This window comes from Heteronotia binoei, chromosome 9 (assembly GCF_032191835.1).
Source record: "Heteronotia binoei isolate CCM8104 ecotype False Entrance Well chromosome 9, APGP_CSIRO_Hbin_v1, whole genome shotgun sequence".
In the NCBI taxonomy this organism is placed as follows: domain Eukaryota; kingdom Metazoa; phylum Chordata; class Lepidosauria; order Squamata; family Gekkonidae; genus Heteronotia; species Heteronotia binoei.
The window spans coordinates 123,125,949-123,152,657 of record NC_083231.1 but is presented as its reverse complement, the minus strand read 5'-3'; the positions used below and the strand labels follow the sequence as shown (position 1 = coordinate 123,152,657).

The window sequence follows — 26,709 nt, the reverse complement described above, 5'->3', positions numbered from 1 at the left end:
TAAGAGTCTGTGCACTTAAACACTACACCAAATTGTCTGGGGCAGGGATGCTCTGTCTTCTTGGTGCAAAACATTGGGAGGGCTTCTGGAGTTCTGTCCCTGTTGCTGGGCCTCCAGATGGCCCCTGGGTTTGGGCTACTGTGTGACACGGACTGGATGGGCCACTGGCCTGATTCAACATGGCTTCTCATGTCCTTCTGTGACACAGAGTGTTGGACTGGATGGGCCATTGGCCTAATCCAACAGGGCTTCTCTTATGTTCTTATATGACACAGAGTATTGGACTGGATGGGCCATTGGCCTGATCCAACATGGCTTCTCTTATGTCCTTCTGTGACACAGAGTGTTGGACTGGATGGGCCACTGGCCTGATCCAACATGGCTTCTCTTATGTTCTTCTGTGACACAGAGTGCTGGACTGGATAGGCCACAGGCCTGATCCAAAATGGCTTCTCTTATGTTTTTATGTGACACAGAGCGTTGGACTGATCCAACAGGGCTTCTCTTATGTTCTTATGTGACACAGAGTGTTGGACTGGAGGGGCCACTGGCCTGATCCAACAGGGCTTCTCTTATGTTCTTATGTGACACAGTGTGTTGGACTGGATGGGCCATTGGCCTGATCCAACATGGCTTCTCTTCTGTTCTTATGTGACACAGAGTGTTGGACTGGATGGCCATTGGCCTGATCCAACATGGCTTCTCTTATGTTCTTATGTGACACAGAGTGTTGGACTGGATGGGCCACTGGCCTGATCCAACAGGGCTTCTCTTATGTTCTTATGTGACACAGAGTGTTGGACTGGATGGGACACTGAACTGATCCAACACAGCTTCACTTACGTTCTCCTGTATAGATTTCTGCCATTTTGTTTCGCTTGGGTCTTAAAGACTCAGGTTCATATCCTCAGTCTGCCAAAGAAACTCACTCAGTGACCTTGGGCCAACCTAGCTTACCTCATGAAGTTGTTGTGTGAGGATAAAATGGAGGAGAGGAGAATGAGGCAAGGCACTGTGAGGGAAAAGGCATAGTCTAAATGAAGGAAGTAAATAAAAACAAGCAGGCAACCCACACGAACGTGTGATGGTCACTTCATTTCCCACTGTATCCCATTCCTACCCTACTTCTTCTCTCTTGACGGTACACAACATCCCTCCCTCCCCTTAAAAAAAAAGAGATTTTAGACTTTATTTACAAGTCCAAGCCTTTTCTCAGGTTTGTAAAAAGATCCATCGTGTCTGTTCATGGCTTCGGTCTCCAGATCTAAATATCCACAGAAAAGGCTTCACTGAGAATTAAATACATTAATAGCAAGCTATACAATTTGCAAGGGAAACTTCATCCATCGTTGAGGTTTTCTGTTTCCTGTCAACCTTCCTTCCTGTTTCATCTTGGTACCTACAGTCTTCAAAGCATAATGTTTTGCTTGTCTCCTGAACACTTCCCCCACCCCCAATCGAGATCCGGGGAGGGGGACTCATTTTTAGACCCAGATCCCCTTTGGCCCTTCCCTTCTGACATTCTCTGAATTTGCTTGCTTTTCACACTCATCCCAAACTTTTCTGCTTATGAACTAACAAAATTTGTGGCAGGGTATGAGCTTTCTTGAGTCGCTGCTCAACAGCCAGTTTGGTGTAGTGGTTAAGTGAGTGGACTCTTATCTGGGAGAACCAGGTTTGATTCCCCACTCCTCCACCTGCAGCTGCTTAAATGGTCTTGGGCCAGCCATAGCTCTCGCAGAGCTGTCCTTGAAAGGGCAGGTCCTGTGAGAGCTCTCTCAGTCTCACCCACCTTACAGGGTGTCTGTTGTGTGTGGGAAAGGTAGAGGAGATTGTGACCGCTCTGAGATTCAGAGTATAGGACAGGATATAAATCCAATATCATCTTCATCTTCTTCTGATACAGCTAGAATGTGAGTCCATCTGTCCTTATATCTCACAGAGTGGAATCACTTCAAATGACAATAGCAGGCATTACTGGATTAGGTAGGTGTAATATGCAGAGTGGTTGTAGGCATGGAGAAATCAGCATTGGTAATGAGATAGGAAACCCAGATCTCAATTCAGACCGGGAGGATGCATTGTCGTGGGATAGGGATAGGTCTCTCTCTCTCTCTCGGCTTGGCTTCGCGAACGAAGATTTAAGAAGGGTGCAATAGTCCACGTTTGCTGCAGGCTCGCTGGTGGCTGACAAGACCAATGTGGGACAGACAGGTCCGGCCACAGCGGCTGCAGGGAAAAGTCTGATTTAGGGTTGGTCCTGTAGCAGTGCGATTCTTCCTCAATCTCCTTTTGTCCTCAAGACCAGCTATGCGTGTGTTCTCAAAGGAAGAGACAGCCTGGTGGATGGTGTGCCTCCATGCTTTGCGATCTGAGGCTAGGTCAGACCACTGGTGATGGTTGATGTGACAGGTGCTAAGGGATTTCTTCAAGGAGTCCTTGTACCTCTTCTTTGGTGCCCCTGGAATGGAACGTCTTGAGCTTCACTACTAGTTGCAATTCAGCAGTCTCTCTTCCTAATCTGAAATCACTCCACTCTCCAAGGTGTAACGACAGATGGACTCACACGCTGGCTGTATCTGAGCAAGTGAGCAGTGACTCACAAAAGCTCCTAACCTGGCCACAAATTTTACTAGTCTTTAAGGTGCTCCTGGAATCTTGCTCTTTAATACTAACATAGCTACCCATCTCACTCCTTGGAAACCCTTTTCCCTTCTCACAAGCAGGGCGCCTCTAGACTGCCTGGCACCCTAGGCTAGGCTAATTTCTGGCACGCACACACACAGTCACGATCCTGGGCCTAGTGAGGCCTACAGGCTCCAGAGAAGCCTGCCTCGGAGTTATACTGAAAAGCCTACATTTCCCAAGATCCCTCCTGTCCCTTTGAGCGGGTGGCAAGGTTTTGGAGGGACATGGGCCCAGAGAGGGGTGGGACCTGGGAAGAGAACATAAAAAGGCCAACCCAAGGCAGGGTGGGTTCTTTTCCTGGAAGGCTGAGCTGGAGGAAGGCTGTAGCCTAGAGAGCTTGCAGCAGGGGAAAGCAGTGAGTGCTGGTTAGTAGTCTAGGGACAGTAATTCCAGACACATTAGGGCATTTATTTATTTTCCCTTCACCCCTTTTACTGTTTAATGCACCTTGATGGTTTATATTGCACTGAACTGATCTTTTAAATAAACCTTTTGTTGTCATCGTTGTTCACTCTGCCTGGTCCTCGAGTCTATTATCTGGCCTAAGCTAAAGGAAGCCTGAAGTTGCCCCATGGTGCAGAGTGGTAAAGCTGCAGTCCTGCAGTCGGAGCCCTCTGCTCACAACCTGAGTTCAATCCTGGCGGAAGCTGGTTCAGGTAGCTGGCCTCAGGTTGACTCAGCCTTCCATCCTTCTGAGGTCAGTCAAAGGAGTCCCCAGCTTGCTGGGGGGAAAGCGTAGATGACTGGGGAAGCCAATGGCAAACCACCCCATAAAAAGTCTGCCGTGAAAATGTTGTGAAAGCAGCGTCACCCCAGAGTCGGAAATGACCGGTGCTTGCACAGGGGGCCTTTCCTTTCCTAGAGTCAGTGTGGTTTGACCTTTTTTTTTTTTAAAAGAAGCTCTGGACCTTCTCAAGGGGAACTCTGGGCCTTCTCAAGGGGAACCCTTGGGCCTTCTCAAGCGGAACCCTTGGGCCTTCTCAAGCGGAACCCTGGGCCTTCTCAAGCGGAACCCTGGGCCTTCTCAAGCGGAACCCTGGGCCTTCTCAAGCGGAACCCTGGGCCTTCTCAGGGGAACTCTGGGCCTTCTCAAGGGGAACCCTTGGGCCTTCTCAAGGGGAACTCTTGAGTGGTGGCAGCAATTGGTAATACCTCCCTGAGTCGTGACACACACACCCTGCACTGATAACATCTCCGATTCACATGGGGGTGCCCAATTTGGCGCCCCCAAAAGGCTGGAGCCCTAGGCAATCCCCTAGTTTGCCTAGGGGTAGGGCCGGTCCTGCTCACAAGGACCTGGGGGTGGGGAGGAGAGAAAAGCAACACACAAATCCTGCCCCAGCAGCTGGAGAGAAGCGGCCAGGATGTAAATTAGGCATAATTGCAGCTAAATGCACAATTATATTCGGAGTCAGTTAGGCAGGGATCAGAATAGTAACATAATTACTCCAAGCAGAGAGCTAAGTTTTCTAGCCAAATGACGCAGAGTTTTAGGGAATGACTCCCCCCCCTCCAAACTAGCTTCAGAGGGTTCAAATGAGGAAGGGTCACAACCCCAGTAAGTTTGGACACTTGTAGATTACAGAAGCTATTCCAGAGAATGACTGTAATATTCAACCAGCAGTGGGAAAATTCTGGGAGTATTTTGTTTTGGACAAAATAACACGTAATTTAGAAGGGAGACATACTTCCTATCGAAGGTCAACTATTTTAGCTAAGTGGTCCCCTTTTCTGGATTATTTTTCTTGCTGGAATTTTGGTTCAACTGCACATAATAAAGTAGTCTGGCATTAATTTGTTTTTAATTTGATTATGCACTGTTTGAACTTGTGGCTCAGTTGGACCACATAAGAGAAGCCCTGTTGGATCAGGCCAATGGCCCATCCAGTCCAACGCTCTGTGTCACACAGTGGCCAAAAAACCCAGGTGCCATCAGGAGGTCCATCAGTGGGGCCAGGCACTAGAAACCCTCCCACTGTTGCCCCCCACCAAAGCACCAAGAATACAGAGCATCACTGCCCCAGACATAAGAACATAAGAGAAGCCATGTTGGATCAGGCCAGTGGTCCATCCAGTCCCACACTCTGTGTCACATAAGAACATAAGAGAAGCCCTGTTGGATCAGGCCAGTGGCCCATCCAGTCCAACACTCTGTGTCACATAAGAACATAAGAGAAGCCATGTTGGATCAGGCCAATGGCCCATCTAGTCCAACACTCTGTGTCACATAAGAGAAGCCATGTTGGATCAGGCCAGTGGCCCATCCAGTCCAATATTCTGTGTCACAAAGTGGCCAACCTCCCCCCTCCCCCCCAAGAACAGGAGCAAAAGCAACACTCTTTTTTGGAAAGGCTAAAATCAGTGTTAAAGCTGCAGTATTGCAGAAGGAGCCCTCTGCTCACGACCTGAGTTCGATCCCGGCGGAAGCTGGTTTCAGGTAGCCGGCTCCAGGTTGACTCAGCCTTCCATCCTTCTGAGGTCAGTCAAATGAGTCCCCAGCTTGCTGGGGGGGAAGCGTAGATGACTGGGGAAGCCAATTGCAAACCACCCCATAAAAAGTCTGCCGTGAAAATGTGAAAGCAACGTCACCCCAGAGTCGGAAATGACCGGTGCTTACACAGGGGGCCTTTCCTTTCCTAGAGTCAGTGTGGTTTAGCAGTTATATTGTTGGACTTTGTGTCTGGAAGACCCAGGTTTGAATCCCCGTTTGTGCCATGAAAACTCACTGGGCACCTTTGGGCCAGTCACACACTCTCATCCTAATCTACCTCATAGGGTTGTTGTGAGGATAAAATGAAGGACAGGAGAACGATGGGAGGAACTGCTTTGGGCTCCCCATTGGGGAGAAAGGCGGTCGGGGTGGTGGCGGGACACATGAATGAAATAAGTGAAAGTAGGTGGATCTTCAACTTCTCAGAACAGCCTGTCAATACACAAGAAAAGTCATGTTGTATCAGGCCAGAAGTCATCCTGTCCAATATTCTGTGTCACACAGGGGCCAAAACCCAGGTTCCATCAGGAGGTCCACCAGCAGGGCCAGAACTCCAGAAGCACCCCCCCACTGTTGCCCTCCCCCCAGAACCAAGAACACAGAGCATCACTGCCCCAGACCAAGCATTACATCTATTTGTTGTTGTTCAGTCGTACAGTCGAGTCCAACTCTTTGCGACTCCATGGACAAAGCCACACCAGGCCCTCCTGCCTGTCTTCCACCATCCTCCGAAGTCTGCTCAAATTCATGTTTGTTACATCAGTAACACTGTCCAGCCGTCTCCTCTTTTGCCGTCCCCTCCTTCTTTTGCCTTCTGTCTTTCCCAGCATCAGGATCTTCTCCAGGGAGCGCTCCCTTCCCATTAGGTGGCCAAAGTATTTGAGCTTCAGCTTTAGCATCTGACCTTCCAGGGAACAGTCTGGGTTGATTTCCCTTAGGACTGACTGACTGGATCTTCTTGCAGTCCAAGGGACCCTCAAGATTCTTCTCTAGCACCACAGCTCAAAAGCATCTATTCTTCTGCGCTCGGCCTTAAGAACATAAGAGAAGCCATGTTGGATCAGGCCAATGGCCCATCCAGTCCAACATTCTGTATCACACAGTGGTCAAATTTTTTTTTATATATATACACACTGTGGCTAATAGCCACTGATGGACCTCTGCTCCATATTTTTATCTAACCCCCTCTTGAAGCTGGCTATGCTTGTAGCTGCAACCACCTTTTGTGGCAGTGAATTCCACATGTTAATCACCCTTTGGGTGAAGAAGTACCTCCTTTTATCCATTCTAACCCGACTGTGCAGCAATTTCATTGAATACCCACGAGTTCTTGTATTGTGAGAAAGGGAGAAAAGGACTTCTTTCTCTACCTTCTCCATCCCATGCATAATCTTGTAAACCTCTATTCTGTCACCCTGTAGTCGACATTTCTCCAAGCTAGAGAGCCCCAAGCGTTTTAACCTTTCTTCACAGGGAAAGTGTTCCAAACCTTTAATCATTCTAGTTGCCCTTTTCTGCACTTTTTCGTATGCTATAATATCCTTTTCGAGGTGCGGTGACCAGAATTGTACACAGTATTCCAAATGAGACCGCACCATCGATTTATACAGGGGCATTATGATACTGGCTGATTTGTTGTCAATTCCCTTCCTAATAATTCCCAGCATGGCGTTGGCCTTTTTTATTGCAATCGCACACTGTCTTGATAGTTTCAGTGAGTTCTCTACCACGACCCCAAGATCTCTCTCTTGATCAATCTCTGCCAGTTCACACCCCATCAACTTGTACTTGTAGCTGGCCTTCCTTATGGTCCAGCTCTCACAGCCATATGTTACTACTGGGAATACCATCGCTTTGACCATACGGACTTTTGTTGGCAGGGTGATGTCTCTACTTTTTATTATACTGCCCAGGTTTGCCATAGCTGTCCTCCCAAGGAGCAAACGTCTTTTAATTTCATGGCTACAGTCACCATCTGCAGTGATCTTGGATCCCAGAAATGTGAAGTCTGTCATTACTTCCATGTCTTCCCCATCTATTTGCCAATGTGTGATGGGGCTGGATGCCATGATCTTAGTTTTTTTGATGTTGAGTTTCAAGCCTACTTTTGTGCTCTCCTCTTTCACCCTCAACTAGAGGTTCTTTAGGTCCTCCTCACTTTCTGCCACTAGAGTGGTGTCATCTGCATATCTGAGGTTGTTGATGTTTTTCCCGGTAATCTTAATTCTGGCTTGTGAGTCATCCAGGCCAGCATTCTGCATGATGTACTCTGCATATAAAATAAATAAGCAGGGTGACAATAGACATCCTTCTCAAACTCCTTTTCCTATTCTAAACCAATCAGTTGTTCCATATCCCGTTCTGACCGTTGCTCCTTGACCCTTATACAGGTTTCGCAGGAGACATGTGAGGTGGTCTGGTACTCCCATCTCTTTAAGGACTTGCCACAGTTTGTTGTGATCCACACAATCAAAGGCTTCAGCATAGTCAAGGAAACAGAAATAGACGTTTTTCTGATACTCCCGCGCTTTCTCCATAATCCAGCAAATGTCGGCAATTGGATCTCTAGTTCCTCTACCTCTTCAAAATGCGATCCACTAGAGAAGGAAATGGCAACCCACTCCACTATCCTTGCCAAGAAAACCTCATAGTAACAAAAGTCTAAAAGATATTGCGCTGGAAGATGAGCCCCTCAGGTTAGAAGGTGCCCAGTATGCTACTGGATACTCAGCTGTGGCCTGTCCATCTTGGGTGGCCCTACATGGCATAGGCCACATCCTCACTGAACAGCACAAGCCCACAGAACCTCCCAATGAAGGCTTCTCTCTCTGCCTCCCTATGACCTTTTCCAACAAAGACTAGTTTGTGTTGATCCTTTGTTATGTATTTAGGGCATTTTTATCCTGGGATTATCCTCAAGCAGCTCAGGGCACCGTACATACGGTTTAGCCCTGCTTGTTTTAGCCTCACAACGATCCTGCGAAGTTGGTTAAGCTGAGAAAGAGCAACTTGTCCAAACTCACCCATGGAGTTTCACAGAGAGCGGCGATCTGAAACTGATTCTCCTTGGCTCTAAGTACAGCACACTGTACCCTCTCCCCACTCACAACAACCTTTTGGAGTTCAGTTCCAAGCCACATGATCCAAGAGCCCAGGCAGTCAACAAACAGGTTCTGCAGCAAAAACCCTGGAGGCTACCCCAGTCTATATACTCTCATGGGACTGGGCTGAAGTGGAGAGCTACTATCCACTGGCGGAGCAGGTGGTTTGCAAGCATGGAGTCCCCAGTTCAGGCCCCAACATGAAAGACCTCCAGTAACAGATGGGAAAGTTCTCTCTCTGTATGAGTCCCTGGACAGCCCCTAATTTAGAATAAAGTGGCCTCCAATGCTCATAGTACATGAAAATGCATGAGGACGCATGAAGCTGCCTCATACTGAATTAGACCATCAAGGTTAGTATTGTCTACTCAAACTGGCAGCTGTTCTGGGTCTCATGTGGAGGTCTTTCACATTGCTTAACACCTGGTCTTTTTAACTGGAGATGCTGCCGGGGATTGAACCTGGGACCTTCTGCATGCCAAGCTGAGGCTCTGCCACTGAGCCACAGCCCTTCTCCATTAGTCTCCAGGGTCTCAGGGTGAGGTCTTTCCCATCACCTCCTGCCTGGTCCTCTTAACTGGAGATGCCAGGGATTGAACCTGGGACCTTCTGCATGCCAAGCAGATGCTCTGCCACTGAGCCACAGCCCTTCTCCATTAGTCTCCTGGGTCTCAGGCTGAGGTCTTTCCCATCACCTCCTGCCTGGTCCTCTTAACTGGAGATGCCGGGGATTGAACCTGGGACCTTCTGCATGCCAAGCTGAGGCTCTGCCACTGAGCCACAGCCCTTCTCCATTAGTCTCCAGGGTCTCAGGGTGAGGTCTTCCTCATCACCTCCTGCCTGGTCCTTTTAACTGGAGATGCTGAGGACTGAACCGGGGACCTTCTGCAAGCCAAGCTGAGGCTCTTCCACTGAGCCACAGACCTTCTCCATTAGTCTCCTGGATCTCAGGCTGAGGTCTTTCCCATCACCTCCTGCCTGGTCCTTTTAACTGGAGATGCTGGGGATTGAACCTGGAACCTTCTGCATGCCAAGCAGATGCTCTACCACTGAGCCACAGCCCTTCTCCATTAGTATCCAGGGTTTCAGGCTGAGGTCTTTCCCATCGCCTCCTGCTGGTCCTTTTAACTGGAGATGCCGGGGATTGAACCTGGGACCTTCTGCATGCCAAGCTGAGGCTCTGCCACTGAGCCACAGCCCTTCTCCATTAGTCTCCTGGATCTCAGGCTGAGGTCTTTCCCATCACCTCCTGCCTGGTCCTTTTAACTGGAGATGCTGGGGATTGAACCTGGAACCTTCTGCATGTCAAGCAGATGCTCTGCCACTGAGCCACAGCCCTTCTCCATTAGTCTCCTGGGTCTCAGGCTGAGGTCTTTCCCATCACCTCCAGCCTGGTCCTTTTAACTGGAGAACCTAGGACCTTCTGCATGCCAGAGACTTTCCCTCTAAGTCACAGCCCCTCCCCACTTGTGGACATAACTTTAATGAATATTTTAGTGTTTGTGAAACTTCATTTAACACCTTTTATGATGGGGGAAAAAAAATCAGAAAGTGCTTTCTAGAGATGCCAAAAATGATGGGACAGTGATGATTTAAGACTAGAGGTGACATTCTAGATGTTTACAGAGCCTTGTCTTGTCATTCTAATGTACATTTTGTGTATTAAACCTTTTGCAAGCTCCGAGTCCGACTGCAGCCCTACCGGCAGAAACACAAAGGAAAGAACTCGCATTTTTGGCTCTTGAATCATGGTGTTGAAATAAAGAAGAAAATGCTAAAAAAAAAAAAAACCTAGCACAGCCAGCTGTCGAAAAGCAGGTTAAAATAGATCAAACTCTTCTGGGGAAAGAAAAGGACTCACGATGAGCTGAAAAAGGGACCGTGAAAATGTTCCAGCTCAGCAGCTGAAAGAAAAGGCAGAGGGCAGAGCGGAGGGGGGGGGGGCAGACCCCCATTCTCCCCCTCCCCCCATCCTCTTCCACCCTCTCGGTTTTTGCGCTTAACAAGAGAAGCCTCAAAGGAGGCCGAGCTGGAAATGGCGGCAGCAGCCAGGCTGTTACTGGAACGCAGCTCAGATAATTGGGTTTTACGTCCAAATCGCCCCAAGTCATTAGGCCTGGCGTAAGCGCCTCGCAGATAAAGACCAGCCAGCTGAGCAAGTGAAAAACGGGAGACTGTTGGATCACAAAGAGCCTCTTCAAGTTCCGGGGCTCTGCCCAAAGGGCATGGCCCTCCAAAGAACTCCTCAACGCAGACTCCCTCCAAGGCTCAAAGACAGACTGACACATCTAGAGACATGGCTTGCTGGGTAATCTGTGGGCACGTCGGTCCTTAAGACAATGACTAGCGCCTTTTCTCCAACCCTCTGGGGGTTCTCACCACTTCACCCTGGTCGTTCCGTTTTAATTTTGTATGATTTTACTCTTTTCAATGCCGGCTTAGGCTGTGAGCGGCCCCGTGGCGCAGAGTGGTAAAGCAGCAGTACTGCAGTACTGTGATCTGAACTTTCTGCCCACGACCTAAGTTCGATCCCGGCGGAAGCTGGATTCAGGTAGCCGGCCCAAGGTTGACTCAGCCTTCCATCCTTCTGAGGTCGGTAAAAGGAGTAACCAGCTTGCTGGGGGGAAAGTGTAAAAGACTGGGGAAGGCAATGGCAAACCACCCCATAAAAAGTCTGCAGTGAAAACGTTGTGAAAGCAACGTCACCCCAGAGTCGGAAATGACTGGTGCTTGCACAGGGGGCCTTTCCTTAGGCTGTGAATAAACAACTGACACACCATTGTTTTGTCTCCCCTTTGGGGAGAGAAGGCAAGACATATTATTGGTTGTCCAGTTTGCTGTAGTGGTTAAGTGCACAGACTTAACCACTACAGGAGAACCGGGTTTGATTCCCGACTCCTCCACTTGCAGCTGCTGGAATGGCCTTGGATCACCCATAGCTCTCTTATCTGGGAGAACCGGGTTGGATTCCCCACTCCTCCACTTGCACCTGCTGGAATGGCCTTGGGTCAGCCAGAGCTCTCTTATCTGGGAGTACCGGGTTTGATTCCCCCCTCCTCCACTTGCACCTGCTGGCATGGCCTTGGGTCAGCCAGAGCTCTCTTATCTGGGAGAACCGGGTTGGATTCCCCACTCCTCCACTTGCACCTGCTGGAATGGCCTTGGGTCAGCCATAGCTCTGGCAGAGGTTGTCCTTGAAAGGGCAGCTACTGTGAGAGCCCTCTCCAGCCCCACCCACCTCACAGGGTGTCTGTTATGGGGGAGGAAGATAAAGGAGATTGTGAGCCGCTCTGAGACTCTTGAGTGGAGGGTGGAATATAAATCCAATGTCGTCTTCTTCTAGGGAAAGCTGAAGGCTGCAGGAAAAGCGAAAGAGCTAACCTGGGACAGTCAGATTGCCTCAATGGAGGAAGCCACAAAGGCCCTCAGCTCGCAAGACCTGAGCAAGGCTGTTAACGGCAGGAGGACACTAATTCGTGGGTGGTATTCATTCAAACGGGCAGTCAGCTGGTCTGAAGCAGCAGAACAACGTTTGAGTCCAGGGGCACCTTGAGGACCGACACAGTTTCATTCAGGGTATCGGCGTTCACGTACAGGCACACGTCTTCAGAGGAACTTCAACGTGTCCCTGAACTTGAGCTTTGTCCTATTCATTCACGGGGGCTCCAGAAGCAACTTTCTGGCTTGCAGCACACACCAAAGTGCATCCCAGCCTGCCTTGAGTCAAGTGAGATATTCTCATTCCCAGAAGCTGCCCCGAGAGCTCCCTGCCCTTGGCTCGTGGGCCCGTTTCCCCTGCAGCCTGCAAGAGCCGGGAGGCGCAAAGAGCCAGACGCTAAAAATGAAACCATTAAACCTGCCGCCAAAGCCTCCCGAAGGGATTCTCGAGCTGGAAACATGACAGGCATTAGCTGCCACAGGGCACCAGGCAGCGTTATCAGAGTGTGTGCCACCTCCCTGGGGATGATGCTCTGGGAAGGAGGCTCAGGGAAAAGCCAGAGCAGAGCAAACCAAAGCAACAATTTAAAAACTGGAGGCCTCTTTGGACAGGAATACACGAACACAAAGGACAGCGAACAGCAAGGGGCGCACTCGGCTTCCTTTTGAATGACTGCCAGGGTGAGAGCAAAATCTGAGTCCTGTGGCACCTTTATGACCAAGGAAGTTTAATTATGGGGTATCAGCTTTGATATGCATGCACAACTTTACGAACAACAAAGTTTAATTCTGGGTTTCAGCTCTCATGTGCATGCACACCTCTAAGACCAACGAAGTTTAATTCTGGGGGTATCACCTTTCGTCTGTATGCACACCTTCAAGACCAACGAAGCTTAATTCTGGGGGTATCACCTTTCGTCTGTATGCACACCTTCAAGACCAACAAAGCTTAATTCTGGGGGTATCACCTTTCGTCTGTATGCACACCTTCAAGACCAACAAAGCTTAATTCTGGGGGTATCACCTTTCGTCTGTATGCACACCTTCAAGACCAACAAAGTTTAATTCTGGGGGTATCACCTTTCGTCTGTATGCACACCTTCAAGACCAACAAAGCTTAATTCTGGGGGTATCACCTTTCGTCTGTATGCACACCTTCAAGACCAACAAAGTTTAATTCTGGGGGTATCACCTTTCGTCTGTATGCACACCTTCAAGACCAACAAAGCTTAATTCTGGGGGTATCACCTTTCGTCTGTATGCACACCTTCAAGACCAACAAAGCTTAATTCTGGGGGTATCACCTTTCGTCTGTATGCACACCTTCAAGACCAACAAAGTTTAATTCTGGGGGTATCACCTTTCGTCTGTATGCACACCTTCAAGACCAACAAAGCTTAATTCTGGGTATCAGCTTTCGTGTGTTTGCAAAAGCTTATACTAAAAATTAAACTTTGTTGCTCTTAAAAGCGCCACTTCAGACCAGCATAGCTACCCACCTGAATCTACCAGAATAAGAGTCTGGCTGTATTCCACAAGTTGCAGGATGCCGGATCCCAACTTCAATTCTGGCTGGTCGAGGTGCAGAATCACTTCCCACGCACTTCAATGGCGGCCAGTCAACATTTTTCCACTCGGCCATTTGGAGACAGTCCCCAAAGACCACAAGCGGTCACTCACCCTTGTCTTTGTGCATTCCAATGGCTGTATGGAAAACATGTATTTATTCCAACAGTGATTCGGAAGGAATCAGTGGGCCTGGATCCAGTGCAGCCTCTTATCATCAGAAGAAGACTCCGAAAGCTGGAGGAGAGAGTGCCACCAAAGGCGGAGTGAAGGTGCCAGATCCAACCTAATGGATGCCAGTGACCGTTCTGTCATTTAGTTTAGTGCCTCCCCTGTCAGCCACTGGCAGCCCTGACCAGGAGTGGAATTCTAGCAGGAGCTCCTTTGCATATTAGGCCACACACCCCTGATGTAGCCAATCCTTCAAGAGCTTACAAAAAAGAGCCTTGTAAGCTCTTGGGAGGATTGGCTACTTCTGTGTGCATGTTTGAAACAGCAGGTGTTGTTCAAGGTCAATGCTTTGAACCTAAGACCCAGGGGAAAACAGGAAATGGCTGGGCATTGTGAGCTTTTGCTCATAAGCTGTACATAAGTTGCTTCATGTGCTCATCGGCCAATAGAGAAAACAGAGGCTTTGCTCTTTAGCTCCTGTGCGATTGAGCAAGCCTGGCAAAGCAAGCTGCGCTGAAAAAGAAAGCAAGAGAGAGAGAGAAGAAGCAGATGAGAGTGAGTTGTTTGCAGGTCTGATAGGAGCTCTCTAGAGGCCTGATTCGGCCCTCAGGTCGCATATTTGACACCAGTCCTTTATAACTGGAGATGCTGGGACAGTTCCACTGCAGCACAAGCTTTCAAGGACAAAAGTGACCTGTCTCTCCCTGAGCTCAGCTATAAAGAAGGGCTTGTTCGTTCCAACCGTCTCATCACCAAGGCTGGGTGATGAGGGAGACTTGTCTTAGCAGTAGTATGTGCGAAAAGGATCTCGGGGTCTTAGCAAACCATACGTTGAACATGAGTCAACAATGTGATGCGGTGGCTAAAAAGGCAAATGTGATTTTGGGCTGTATCAACAGAAGTATAGTGTCCAGATCACGTGATGTGATGCTATCACTTTCCTCTGCTCTGGTAAGACCTCACCTGGAGTACTGTGTTCAGTTTTGGGCACCACATTTTAAGAAAGATATAGACAAGCTGGAACGGGTCCAGAGGAGGGCGACGAAGATGGCGAGGGGTCTGGAGACCAAGTCCTATGAGGAAAGGTTGAAGGAGCTGGGCATGTTTAGCCTGGAGAGGAGGCGGCTGAGAGGAGATATGATCACCATCTTCAAGTACTTGAAGGGTTGTCCTATAGAGGACGGTGTGGAATTGTTTTCTGTGGCTCCAGAAGGTAGGACCAGAACCAATGGGCTGAAATTAAATCAAAAGAGTTTCCATCTGAACCTTAGGGAGAACTTCCTGACCGTTAGAGTGATTCCTCAGTGGAACAGGCTTCCTCCTTGGGAGGTGGTGGGCTCTCCTTCCCTGGAGGATTTTGAACAGAGGCTAGATGGCCATCTGACAGCAATGAAGATCCTGCGAATTTAGGGGGTGGTATTTGTGAGTTTCCTGCATTGTACAGGGGAGTTGGACTAGATGTTCCTGGAGGTCTCTTCCAAATCTTACGATTCTGTGATTCTATGAATCTATGGTCCAGAGGCTGCCTTTCTATCTAGGCCGCTCTCCTGGGAACAAAAGCCCAGAAATAGGTCACAGTTGTCTCCTGTGGGTGCCCGGAAGGAATTCCACTAATGAGGAGAGCAGGCTGAAGAAACCAAACAGCAGCCCAGCTGGATCAGAGCAGCGGTTCATCCACCCCTGCATCCTGCGTCACACTGTAGGCCAACCAGCTGCCCTAGTTTATCGCCAACCTATTCACACAGGACAGGCTGCAGCTCAGTGGAAAAGCCTCTGCTTTACCTGCAGAAGGTCACAGGTTTCACCCCAAGCATCTCCAGTTAAAAACGTCAGGAAGCAGGTGACAGGAAAGCTACAAACTAGAGCTATTCTGCTGAATCGGTTTGGATCCGACGGTCCTGGCCAATTACTGCCCAGTCTCAAATTTACCATTCCTGGGTAAGGTAATTGACTTTCTCGTGATAAGTTCACACAAAGAGTCCTGCTAGATCAGACCATGGAGAGTCCATCTAGTCCATCATCCAATCTCACACAGTGGCCACCCAGTTCCTCTGGAGGGCCAACAACAGGGCAGAGAGGCCGAGACCTTCCTCTGAGAAGAACATCAGAACAGCCCTACTGGGTCAGACTAGTGAGGGTCCATCTAGTCCAGCCTCCTGTCTCACACAGTGGCCAACCAGTTCCTCTGGAGGGCCAATAACAGGTCAGAGAGGCCGAGACCTTCCCCTGAGAAGAGCATCAGAAAAGCCCTGCTGGATCAGACCAGTGAGGGTCCATCTAGCCCAGCCTCCTGTCTCACACAGTGGTAAACCAGTTCCTCTGGAGGACCAACAACAGGGCATAGAGGATGAGGCCTTCCCCTGATCTCACCTCCTGCCTCTGGGATCCATAGGTTTAGTGCCTCTGAATGTGGAAGTTCCCCTCAGTTATGATGACTAGCAGCCACTGATAGACTTATCCTCCATGAATATCAGAAGAGCCCTGCTGGATCAGGCCAGGGAGAGTCCATCTAGTCCAGCCTCCTTTCTCACACAGCAGCCAGACAGTTCCTCTGGAGGGCCAACAACAGGGCAGAGAGGCTGAGGCCTTCCCCTGAGAAGAACCTCAGAAGAGCCCTGCTGGGTCAGACCAATGAGGGTCCATCTAGTCCAGCCTCCTGTCTCACACACTGGCCAACTAGTTCCTCTGGAGGGCAAACAACAGGGCAGAGAGGCTGAGGCCTTCCCCTGAGAAGAACATCAGAGGAGCCCTGCTGGGTCAGACCAGGGAGGGTCCATCTAGTCCAGCCTCCTTTTTCACACAAGGGCCAACTAGTTCCTCTGGAGGGCCAACAACAGGGCAGAGAGGCTGAGGCCTTCCCCTGAGAAGGACATCAGAAGAGCCCTGCTGGATCAGACCAGTGAGGGTCCATCTAGTCCAGCCTCCTGTCTCACACAGTGGCCGGCCAGTTCCTCTGGTGGGCCAAGAACAGGGCAGAGAGGCTGAGGCCTTCCCCTGAGAAGGACATCAGAAGAGCCCTGCTGGATCAGACCAGTGAGGGTCCATCTAGTCCAGCCTCCTGTCTCACACAGTGGCCGGCCAGTTCCTCTGGTGGGCCAAGAACAGGGCAGAGAGGCGGAGGCCTTCCCCTGAGAAGGACATCAGAAGAGCCCTGCTGGATCAGACCAGTGAGGGTCCATCTAGTCCAGCCTCCTGTCTCACACAGTGGCCGGCCAGTTCCTCTGGTGGGCCAAGAACAGGGCAGAGAGGCGGAGGCCTTCCCCTGAGAAGAACATCAGAAGAGCCCTGCTGGATCAGACCAGTGAGGGTCCATCTAGTCCAGCCTCCTGTCTCACACAGTGGCCGGCCAGTTCCTCTGGTGGGCCAAGAACAGGGCAGAGAGGCGGAGGCCTTCCCCTGAGAAGGACATCAGAAGAGCCCTGCTGGATCAGACCAGTGAGGGTCCATCTAGTCCAGCCTCCTGTCTCACACAGTGGCCGGCCAGTTCCTCTGGTGGGCCAAGAACAGGGCAGAGAGGCTGAGGCCTTCCCCTGAGAAGGACATCAGAAGAGCCCTGCTGGATCAGACCAGTGAGGGTCCATCTAGTCCAGCCTCCTGTCTCACACAGTGGCCAACCAGTTCCTCTGAAGGGCCAACAACAGGGCAGAGAGGCGGAGGCCTTCCCCTGAGAAGAACATCAGAGGAGCCCTGCTGGGTCAGACCATCTAGTCCAGCCTCCTTTCTCACACAGCGGCCAGACAGTTTCTCTGGAGAGCCAGCAACAGGTCTTAGAGGCCGAGGCCTTCCCCTGCTGTTGCCTCCTGGCTCTGGGATTCAGAAGTTAAGTGCCTCTGAATGTGAAAGTTCCCCTCAGTCACCATGACTAAGTAGCCACTGATAGACATGCTCAGGGATTTTTTTTTTGTAGCAGGAACTCCTTTGCCACACCCCTCTTGGGTAGCCAATCCTCCAAATAACTTATGGGGCTCTTCTTAAAGGGCCGACTGCAAGCTCCAGCAGGATTGGCTACATCAGGTGGGTGCGGGCTAATATGCAAAGGAGTTCCTGCTACAAACACACACACACATGCTTATGCTCCTATCCCCTTTTCAAATGGTTTACTTCTGTGGCCACCACTACATTCTCTGGCAGTGAATTCCGCATTTCAATCAGTCACTGTCCCCTCCCGTGAAGTGGATACCTCGACCTCCTCGGCACGTCACTCTTTGCAAAAAGTGCCGAAGGAGGAAGCAGAGCAGAGACCCAGTTTGCAAAGAGCCATGGAGGGAAGACTTGGAGTTCCCCAGCAGGTGGTAGCCAGGACACTCCCTTTTGCAGCACCCAAAAACCTCAGAATCATCCCTGCCCCAATCTCATGGGCGGCAATCTTTGCTCCATGACCTGGTGGTAATCCCCATTCAACAGAGTAAACGTACCCTAGGAACGTAAGAGAAGCCATGTTAGATCAGGCCAATGGCCCATCCAGTCCAACACTGTGTCACACAGTGCACAAAAACCCCAGGTGCCATCAGGAGATCCACCAGTGGGGCCAGGACACCAGAAGCCCTCCCACTGTGCCCCCCCAAGCACCAAGAATAGAGAGCATCACTGCCCCAGACATAACAACATAAGAGAAGTCATGTTGGGTCAGGCCAATGGCCCATCCAGTCCAACACTCTGTGTCACACAGTGGCCAAAAACACCAGGTGCCATCAGGAGGTTCACAAGTGGGGCTAGAAGCCCTTCCACTTCCCCCCCCCCCACCCAAGCACCAATAATACAGAGCATCAATGTCCCAGACTGTTCCAATAATATACTGTGGCTAATAGCCGCTGATGGACTTCAACTCCGTAAGAACATAAGAGAAGCCATGTTGGATGAGGCCAATTGCTCATCCAGTCCAACACTCTGTGTCACATAAGAACATAAGAGAAGCCCTGTTGGATCAGGCCAATGGCCCCTCCAGTCCAACACTCTGTGTCACATAAGAACATAAGAGAAGCCATGTTGGATCAGGCCAGTGGCCCCTCCAGTCCAACACTCCGTGTCACATAAGAACATAAGAGAAGCCATGTTGGATCAGGCCAATGGCCCCTCCAGTCCAACACTCCGTGTCACATAAGAACATAAGAGAAGCCATGTTGGATCAGGCCAGTGGCCCATCCAGTCCAACACTCTGTGTCACATAAGAACATAAGAGAAGCCCTGTTGGATCAGGCCAGTGGCCCATCCAGTCCAACACTCTGTGTCACAGAAGAACATAAGAGAAGCCCTGTTGGATCAGGCCAGTGGCCCATCCAGTCCAACACTCTGTGTCACAGAAGAACATAAGAGAAGCCCTGATGGATCAGGCCAGTGGCCCATCCAGTCCAACACTCTGTGTCACAGAAGAACATAAGAGAAGCCATGTTGGATCAGGCCAGTGGCCCATCCAGTCCAACACTCTGTGTCACAGAAGAACATAAGAGAAGCCATGTTGGATCAGGCCAGTGGCCCATCCAGTCCAACACTCTGTGTCACAGAAGAACATAAGAGAAGCCCTGTTGGATCAGGCCAGTGGCCCATCCAGTCCAACACTCTGTGTCACACAGGGGCCAGAAACACCAGGAGGTTCACAAGTGGGGCTAGAAGCCCTTCCACTCCCCCCCCCCCCCCAAAGCACCAAGAATACAGAGCATCACTGCCCCAGACAGTTCCAACAATATGCTGTGGCTATTAGCCACTGATGGACCTCTGCTCCATATATTTATCCAATCCCCTCTTGAAGCTGGCTATGCTTGTAGCCGCCACTACCTCCTGTGGCAGTGAATTTCACATGTTAATCACCCTTTGGGTGAAGAAGGACTTCCTTTTATCCGTTTTAACCTGTCTGCTCAGCAATTTCATCGAATGCCCACGAGTTCTTGCATTGTGAGAAAGGGAGAAAAGTACTTCTTTCTCTACCTTCTCCATCCCATGCATTATCTTGTAAACCTCTCTCCTGTCACCCCGCCGGCAACGTTTCTCCAAGCTAAAGAGCCCCAAGCGTTTTAACCTTTCTTCATAGGGAAAGTGTTCCAACCGTTTAATTATTCTAGTTGCCCTTTTCTGGACTTTTTCCAATACCCTGACCTGGATGGCCCAGGGTAGCCTAGTTTAATCAGATCTCAAAAGCTAAGCAGAGCCAGCCTGGTTAGCACTTGGATGGGAGACTCCCAAGGAAGTTCAGGGCTGCTACGCAAAGGCAAAAATGGGATGGGATGGAGAAAGTAGAGAAAGAAGTCCTTTTCTCCCTTTCTCACAATGATGATGATGATAATGATGATATTGGATTTATATTCCACCCTCCACTCCGACGAGTCTCAGAGCGGCTCACAATCTCCTTTACCTTCCTCCCCCCACAACAGACACCCTGTGAGGCGGGTGGGGCTGGAGAGGACTCTAACAGCAGCTGCCCTTTCAAGGACAACCTCTGCCAGAGCTATGGCTGACCCAAGGCCATTCCAGCAGGTGCAAGTGGAGGAGTGGGGAATCAAACCCGGTTCTCCCAGATAAGAGTCTGCACACTTTACTACACCAAACTGGCTCTCGTGGGCATTCAATGCTGAGCAGCTGGTTTAGAATGGATAGAAGGAAGTCCTTCTTCACCCAAAGGGTGATCCAACATGGCTTCTCTTACGTTCTTATGTGACACAGAGTGTTGGACTGGATGGACCATTGGCCTGATCCAACAGGGCTTCTCTTACGTTCTTCTGTGACACAGAGTGTTGGACTGGATGGGCCATTGGCCTGATCCAACATGGCTTCTCTTATGTTCTTCTGTGACACAGAGTGTTGGACTGGATGGGCCATCGGCCTGATCCAACATGGCTTCTCTTATGTTCTTATGTGACACAGTGTGTTGGACTGGAGGGGCCACTGGCCTGATCCAACAGTGCTTCTCTTATGTTCTTATGTGACACAGTGTGTTGGACTGGAGGGGCCACTGGCCTGATCCAACAGGGCTTCTCTTATGTTCTTATGTGACACAGAGTGTTGAACTGGATGGGCCACTGGCCTGATCCAACAGTGCTTCTCTTATGTTCTTATGTGACACAGTGTGTTGGACTGGATGGGCCACTGGCCTGATCCAACAGTGCTTCTCTTATGTTCTTATGTGACACAGTGTGTTGGACTGGAGGGGCCACTGGCCTGATCCAACAGTGCTTCTCTTATGTTCTTATGTGACACAGAGTGTTGGACTGGAGGGGCCACTGGCCTGATCCAACAGTGCTTCTCTTATGTTCTTATGTGACACAGTGTGTTGGACTGGAGGGGCCACTGGCCTGATCCAACAGGGCTTCTCTTATGTTCTTATGTGACACAGAGTGTTGAACTGGATGGGCCACTGGCCTGATCCAACATGGCTTCTCTTATGTTCTTATGTGACACAGAGTGTTGGACTGGATGGGCCACTGTGTCATGGGTGCTGGGGACCCTGCAGAAGAAGCCGAGCCTGCAGAGCCTGCAGAAGGAACTGTGCCCCTGCCACCTGCACCAGTGCCCCTGCCTCCTGCTGAAGAAGATCCAAGCCCCCCTGCCTCGCCCTCTCGGGTGCATGACCGCCTTCGTCGGGACCTCAGGGATCGGAGGAGGGCAGCACGCTCACAAGCAAGATGCTCCCTGAGCCCTGAGTGTTGAAAGGATTCTGGCCCTTCTAAGTGTGAGGATGTTTAAGTTTCGGCAGGATCCTGCTGCTGCTCTGAGACAGCAATTAGCCCAAATGAGCCACAGGCAGCAGAGGGCTATATAGCTGTGGGCTTTGGGAGGAGGCTTTGTGGAAGCAATTAGTCACATTCCTGACATCCTAGCATCCACTCCGGCTCTTGACTTTGGCTTTTGGATTCCTGACTTTGGCTTGGACCTCTGGACCCCCTGACTTCGGCTTCGGAACCTCTGACCTGTGATACCTGGATTACGATTCTGTTTTGGCGCCTTGGACCCACCTTGCTCACCAGTTGCAGACCCTGGACCGCCCCTGGACTTTGCCTGACTCAGCCCCAGCTCGTGACACACTGGCCTGATCCAACATGGCTTCTCTTATGTTCTTATGTCAGGACTCTTGTTTCTTTGCACCACCCTTTTCTGTTTCCATATTCACTTTAGCACTAAATCCTTGTCACCCACTTATTGTTTTAGAGCACTAATAATAAACTTCTTTTTGTTGTTCTACTGCCTGGGTTCTCACGTCTCCTTGGTCACAATTAGGAGGTATTTATTAATAAGGAAAACAAGGGCGGTTGGATGCTCCAGGCCCTCCATACAGACCCTGACCAGCATGCTGGCAGCCAGTGGAAGGTCCTGCTAGGCCCTGCTGTGTGACAGAAGCCCAGGGCTGCTCTACAGAAGCAGGCAATGGCAAACCGCTTCTCTTCACCTCTGGACTTGAAGGCGCTAATAGGGTCAACTCGCCGTAAGTGAGCTATGACTTGACAGCAAGCTCCCCAGCTCTTACCTTCACCAGGAAGTTCCCATCTGTCTCTTGGGTGACCATGACCACCGAATCGTGGAGCTTCTCGTCGAAGTGGACATGGCTGGAAGGGCCCTCCACCGTCTGGTTTGGGGCAAAGCGGACACCCCCCACCTTGGGCTTGGTGCCTGCGGAAAGGAAAGGAAAGCAATGCTTGGATTTATACGGACCATCTGCAGATTTGGGGGACAGCCTCTTGGCAGGCAGGGGAGACAGCACAGGCAGGTCGAAAGGGCAAGGAACTAACCGCCGACTTGCCCTTGGGGAGAACCACCCAGGAGTCTGACAGGGTTCTAGAGCCAGTTTTGGTGTAGCAGTTAAGCGCACGGCCTCTTATCTGGGAGAACTGAGTTTAATTCCCCAAGGCCATTCCAGCAGCTGCAAGTGGGGAATCCAACCTGGTTCTCCCAGATAAGAGAGCTCTGGCTGACCCAAGGCCATTCCAGCAGCTGCAAGTGGAGGAGTGGGGAATCCAACCCGGTTCTCCCAGATAAGAGAGCTCTGGCTGACCCAGGGCCATTCCAGCATGTGCAAGTGGAGGAGTGGGGAATCCAACCCGGTTCTCCCAGATAAGAGAGCTCTGGCTGACCCAAGGCCATTCCAGCAGGTGCAAGTGGAGGAGTGGGGAATCCAACCCGGTTCTCCCAGATAAGAGAGCTCTGGCTGACCCAAGGCCATTCCAGCAGGTGCAAGTGGAGGAGTGGGGAATCCAACCCGGTTCTCCCAGATAAGAGAGCTCTGGCTGACGCAAGGCCATTCCAGCAGGTGCAAGTGGAGGAGTGGGGAATCCAACCCGGTTCTCCCAGATAAGAGAGCTCTGGCTGACCCAAGGCCATTCCAGCAGGTGCAAGTGGAGGAGTGGGGAATCAAATCCAGTTCTCCCAGATAAGAGTCCGCACACTTCGCCACCACACCAAACTGGCTAAAGTTATTATTATTATTATTATAAAGGGTACGTCCTACATGGCATTATACCACAATGAGTCCCCTCGTCAAACCCCAGGCTCTGTCCCCAAATCTCCAGGAATTTTCCACCACTGAGTTGGCAACCCTAGAGCCTCCGCTGGGCTGCACCCAAGTCACCAGCTGCTGATTCGCCAACAGACTCTCCAAAGGCACTAGAGAGAAAGGCAGGTTGACAAATACCTGAAACGAACAAAATGGCAGGAAAAGGCATTTCCGTTTATTGATTTATATCCCACTTTCTCCCCTGTTAGGACAACAAAAGAACCTTTCAAAACCTTGTTCCACCCTCCTCTATATTCTCACGACGACCGTCCTGTGAGAGGCTAGGCTGAGAGCTTGTGATGGCCCAAGGCCATGCTGTGAAGTTCCATGATAGGAATGGGAATTCAAACTCATGTCCCCCAAGATCCTAGCCCACCATTCATCCCACTACCACACACAGGCTCCCAGGAAGCGATGGAACTATTCCTGGAGGCTACTATTCCAAAGAGTGATAAAGTGGTGCAAAGTGATAAAGCTGCGGTACTGCAGCCCTAAGCTTTGCTCACAACCTTGATCCCGGCGTAAGCTGGGTTCAGGTAGCAGGCTCGAGGTTGACTCAGCCTTCCATCCTTCCGAGGTCGGTCAAAGAAGTACTCAGCTTGCTGGGGGGGGGGGGGAGGGGAGTGTAGATGACTGGGGAAGGCAAGGGCAGAGCCAGGGAGAGCGAGTTTGGGACAGCCAGTTTGGTGTAGTGGTTAAGTGTGCGGACTCTTATCTGGGAGAACCTGGTTTGATTCCCCACTCCTCCACTTGCAGCTGCTGGAATGGCCTTGGGTCAGCCATAGCTCTGGCAGAGGTTGTCCTTGAAAGGGCAGCTGCTGTGAGAGCCCTCTCCAGCCCCACCCACCTCACAGGGTGTCTGTTGTGGGGGAGGAAGGTAAAGGAGATTGTCAGCTGCTCTGAGACTCTTCGGAGTGGAGGGCGGGATATAAATCCAATATCTTCTTCTTCTTCTTCAAACCACCCCTTAAAAATGTTGTCACCCCAGAATCGGAAACGGTTGGTGCTTGCGCAGGGAATGACCTTTACCTTTTTACTATTCCAAAGGGTAGACGGGAATATTTTGAAAAAGAGTTTCCCGAACACAGAACACAAGCTGCCAAGCAGAAGAGCTGCACGCCTCCCCCACCCACCCCCTGTACATATAATTTTTGATGGGGGCCCTCCGGATGCCACCAGACGCTTAGGAGCAAAGCAGGTCAGGGTGAAGACAGGGGCGGAAATGGACTTCAATCTCTCAAGCACTTCAGACAACCAATGCAAAACAAAACCACTGCTGACAAAAGACCGTTTGCTGTGATAGAGCTATTTCCTTCCAACCCATTCTAATTAGCATTCAGCAATGTGTCCCACGCTCTGGAGTCTTTATAGCAGATCCAGAAATCGACCCCAAAAAAGGTTAACCCAAATAAGGCTCCGGGAACGAGAACCGCATGCAAGATGAGCCGTGAAATTTCATTTCTGCAGTCTCCTCAGGACAGCTTGATGTGCGGAGGAAAGGAACATTTCACGGCGACCAAACGCTGGACTGGGTGGATAAGCAATGCTCACAGCTAACTGTGCTTCCAAGGAAATGCAAGTTTCCCCCCACCCCTGCTCCCTGCACAAGATTACAGGATTTTATTTATTAAGCCATTTTTTATATACCACTTTTCTCCATAAAAGGGAGTAAGCAGGCGCATTCCTCCACCAGAAGGCTTCCCAGAAAAATGCCAAAGTACGAATAAACGAACCGTTTGCAAGACACGTGCCCCTTCCTGATTGGGACCTGACCCACTAGGCGAAAGGTTGCCAACCTCCAGGCGGTGGCTGGGGATCTCCTGGGATTACAACTGACCTTCAGACAACAGAGATCAGCTCCCCTGGAGTACATAGCAACGCAGATCCTGTGAATTAATTGATTACAACTGAGAGGCAGTGAACATAAGCCTGTTCTACGGGAAGGGCAGGCTAAAAATCGAATCAAACAAACAAATAAAGAAGAACCAGTGCTTCAAACAGTTAGCAAAACAGCTTCAAACGGTTTGCGAACCGTTGTGCTAAAAGAAACTGACTAGTGACTTTTTGCATATGTAGTGTTTGAAGCACTGGATCCAGGTTGTAATTAATGGTAAGGTGTGGCTTTTGCCGCAATTAGGAGAACCGTTTGTGCCCGACGAATGAAACGGAGTATTGCTTGCATGTAGTATACAAAGCACTGGTTCTAGAAAAGCGATTAATCCTCAGACGAAGGATCGACCAAAACACACCTCATTTTACCTAGGAAGCGTGTCATTTTTAACTTGGAAGCTTGTTCCTATCTTGAAGGAATTGTCTGCACCTGTTTGGAATGGATACCGTTGTGCCGAAGGAAAAGAAAATTTCATCTGTGGACTCCATAGCCTTGAATGACTGAATGTGCATTACCATTCTATTTGTTATTGTAACTGATTTTTGTATTGAATGAATTCAGAAATACGTTTTTGTTAGATGATGTATAATATATGAAAGAGCACTGAACTGTTGCATGCCGCTTTTTTGACACAGTTGTCTCCAGCCTTCAACCCGTTTCCGTGTTTTTCCCTTATTTACTCCCCACCTGGAGGCTGGCACCCCTACCGGCAGCCTCTCAGTCTAAACTGAAGGCCCTCTGGAGAAGACAGGCTTGAATCCGGGTCTCGTTCAGCTCATGGGGGAGCCCTTCCAAGGGGCTGGGGGAGGGGGGGGGTGGAGAAACAGCAGAAGTCCCCCCCAAAAAAGCTCCCAGTCAGCCAAATTACAGTTGAGAATACAGACAGAAACCATCCTTTACGTGCTCAGGGACAAAGTCATGTGTGGAGAAACGCCATTTTGGGCCTGTGTTTGTCTGAGAGTCTCTCAAACTCTAGGCAGGCTTTGGGACCTAGTCTCTTCCTTCAGGGGTGGCCAACGGTAGCTCTCCAGATGTTTTTTTTTGCCTACAACTCCCATCAGCCCCGGCCAGCATGGCCAATGGCTAGGGCTGATGGGAGTTGTAGGCAAAAAAACAACAACATCTGGAGAGCCAGTTTGGTGTAGTGGTTTAGTGTGCGGACTCTTATCTGGGAGAACTGGGTTTGATTCCCCACTCCTCCACTTGCACCTGCTAGCATGGCCTTGGGTCAGCCATAGCTCTGGCAGAGGTTGTCCTTGAAAGGGCAGCTGCTGTGAGAGCCCTCTCCAGCCCCACCCACCTCACAGGGTGCCTGTTGTGGGGGAGGAAGGTAAAGGAGATTGTGAGCCGCTCTGAGACTCTTTGGAGTGGAGGGCGGGATATAAATCCAATATCTTCTTCTGCTGCTGCTAGAGTTGCACCCCTAGGGGTCTCCCAGTTTGCTGGGAAACAGTTTGGTGTAGTGGTTAAGTGTGCGGACTCTTATCTGGGAGAACCGGGTTTGATTCCCCACTCCTTCACTTGCACCTGCTGGAATTGCCTTAGGTCAGCCATAGCTCTGGCAGAGGTTGTCCTTGAAAGGGCAGCTGCTGTCAGAGCCCTCTCCAGCCCCACCCACCTCACAGGGTGCCTGTTGTGGGGGAGGAAGGGAAAGGAGATTGTGAGCCGCTCTGAGACTCTTCGGAGTGGAGGGCGGGATATAAATCCAATATCATCTTCTTCTTCTTCAGCCCTGTTTTATATTAGTTTTTGTTTTTCTGCGGGAAGCCTTCAGTTTGAGTTGGGCTTTGAGTTCAGTCAGTTGGGTTGGGGAATCTGCCTGTGCTGAATGGTATGGCCAGGGCAAGTATGGTGGAACAGGGAAAAAAGGAGCGCTTTCCCCTACTTT

At 50.3% G+C, this 26,709-nt stretch overlaps 1 protein-coding gene across 1 annotated transcript in view; it reads right to left on the bottom strand.

Moving 5' to 3' along the window:
• Positions 1-26,709, bottom strand: part of ADISSP (adipose secreted signaling protein) — a 71,535-nt gene that overhangs the window by 35,881 nt on the left and 8,945 nt on the right. The window contains exon 2 of the mRNA XM_060246101.1: positions 21,908-22,050. Within this exon, the coding sequence (XP_060102084.1) occupies positions 21,908-22,050 (143 nt within the window). The remainder of the gene's footprint in view (positions 1-21,907; positions 22,051-26,709) is intronic.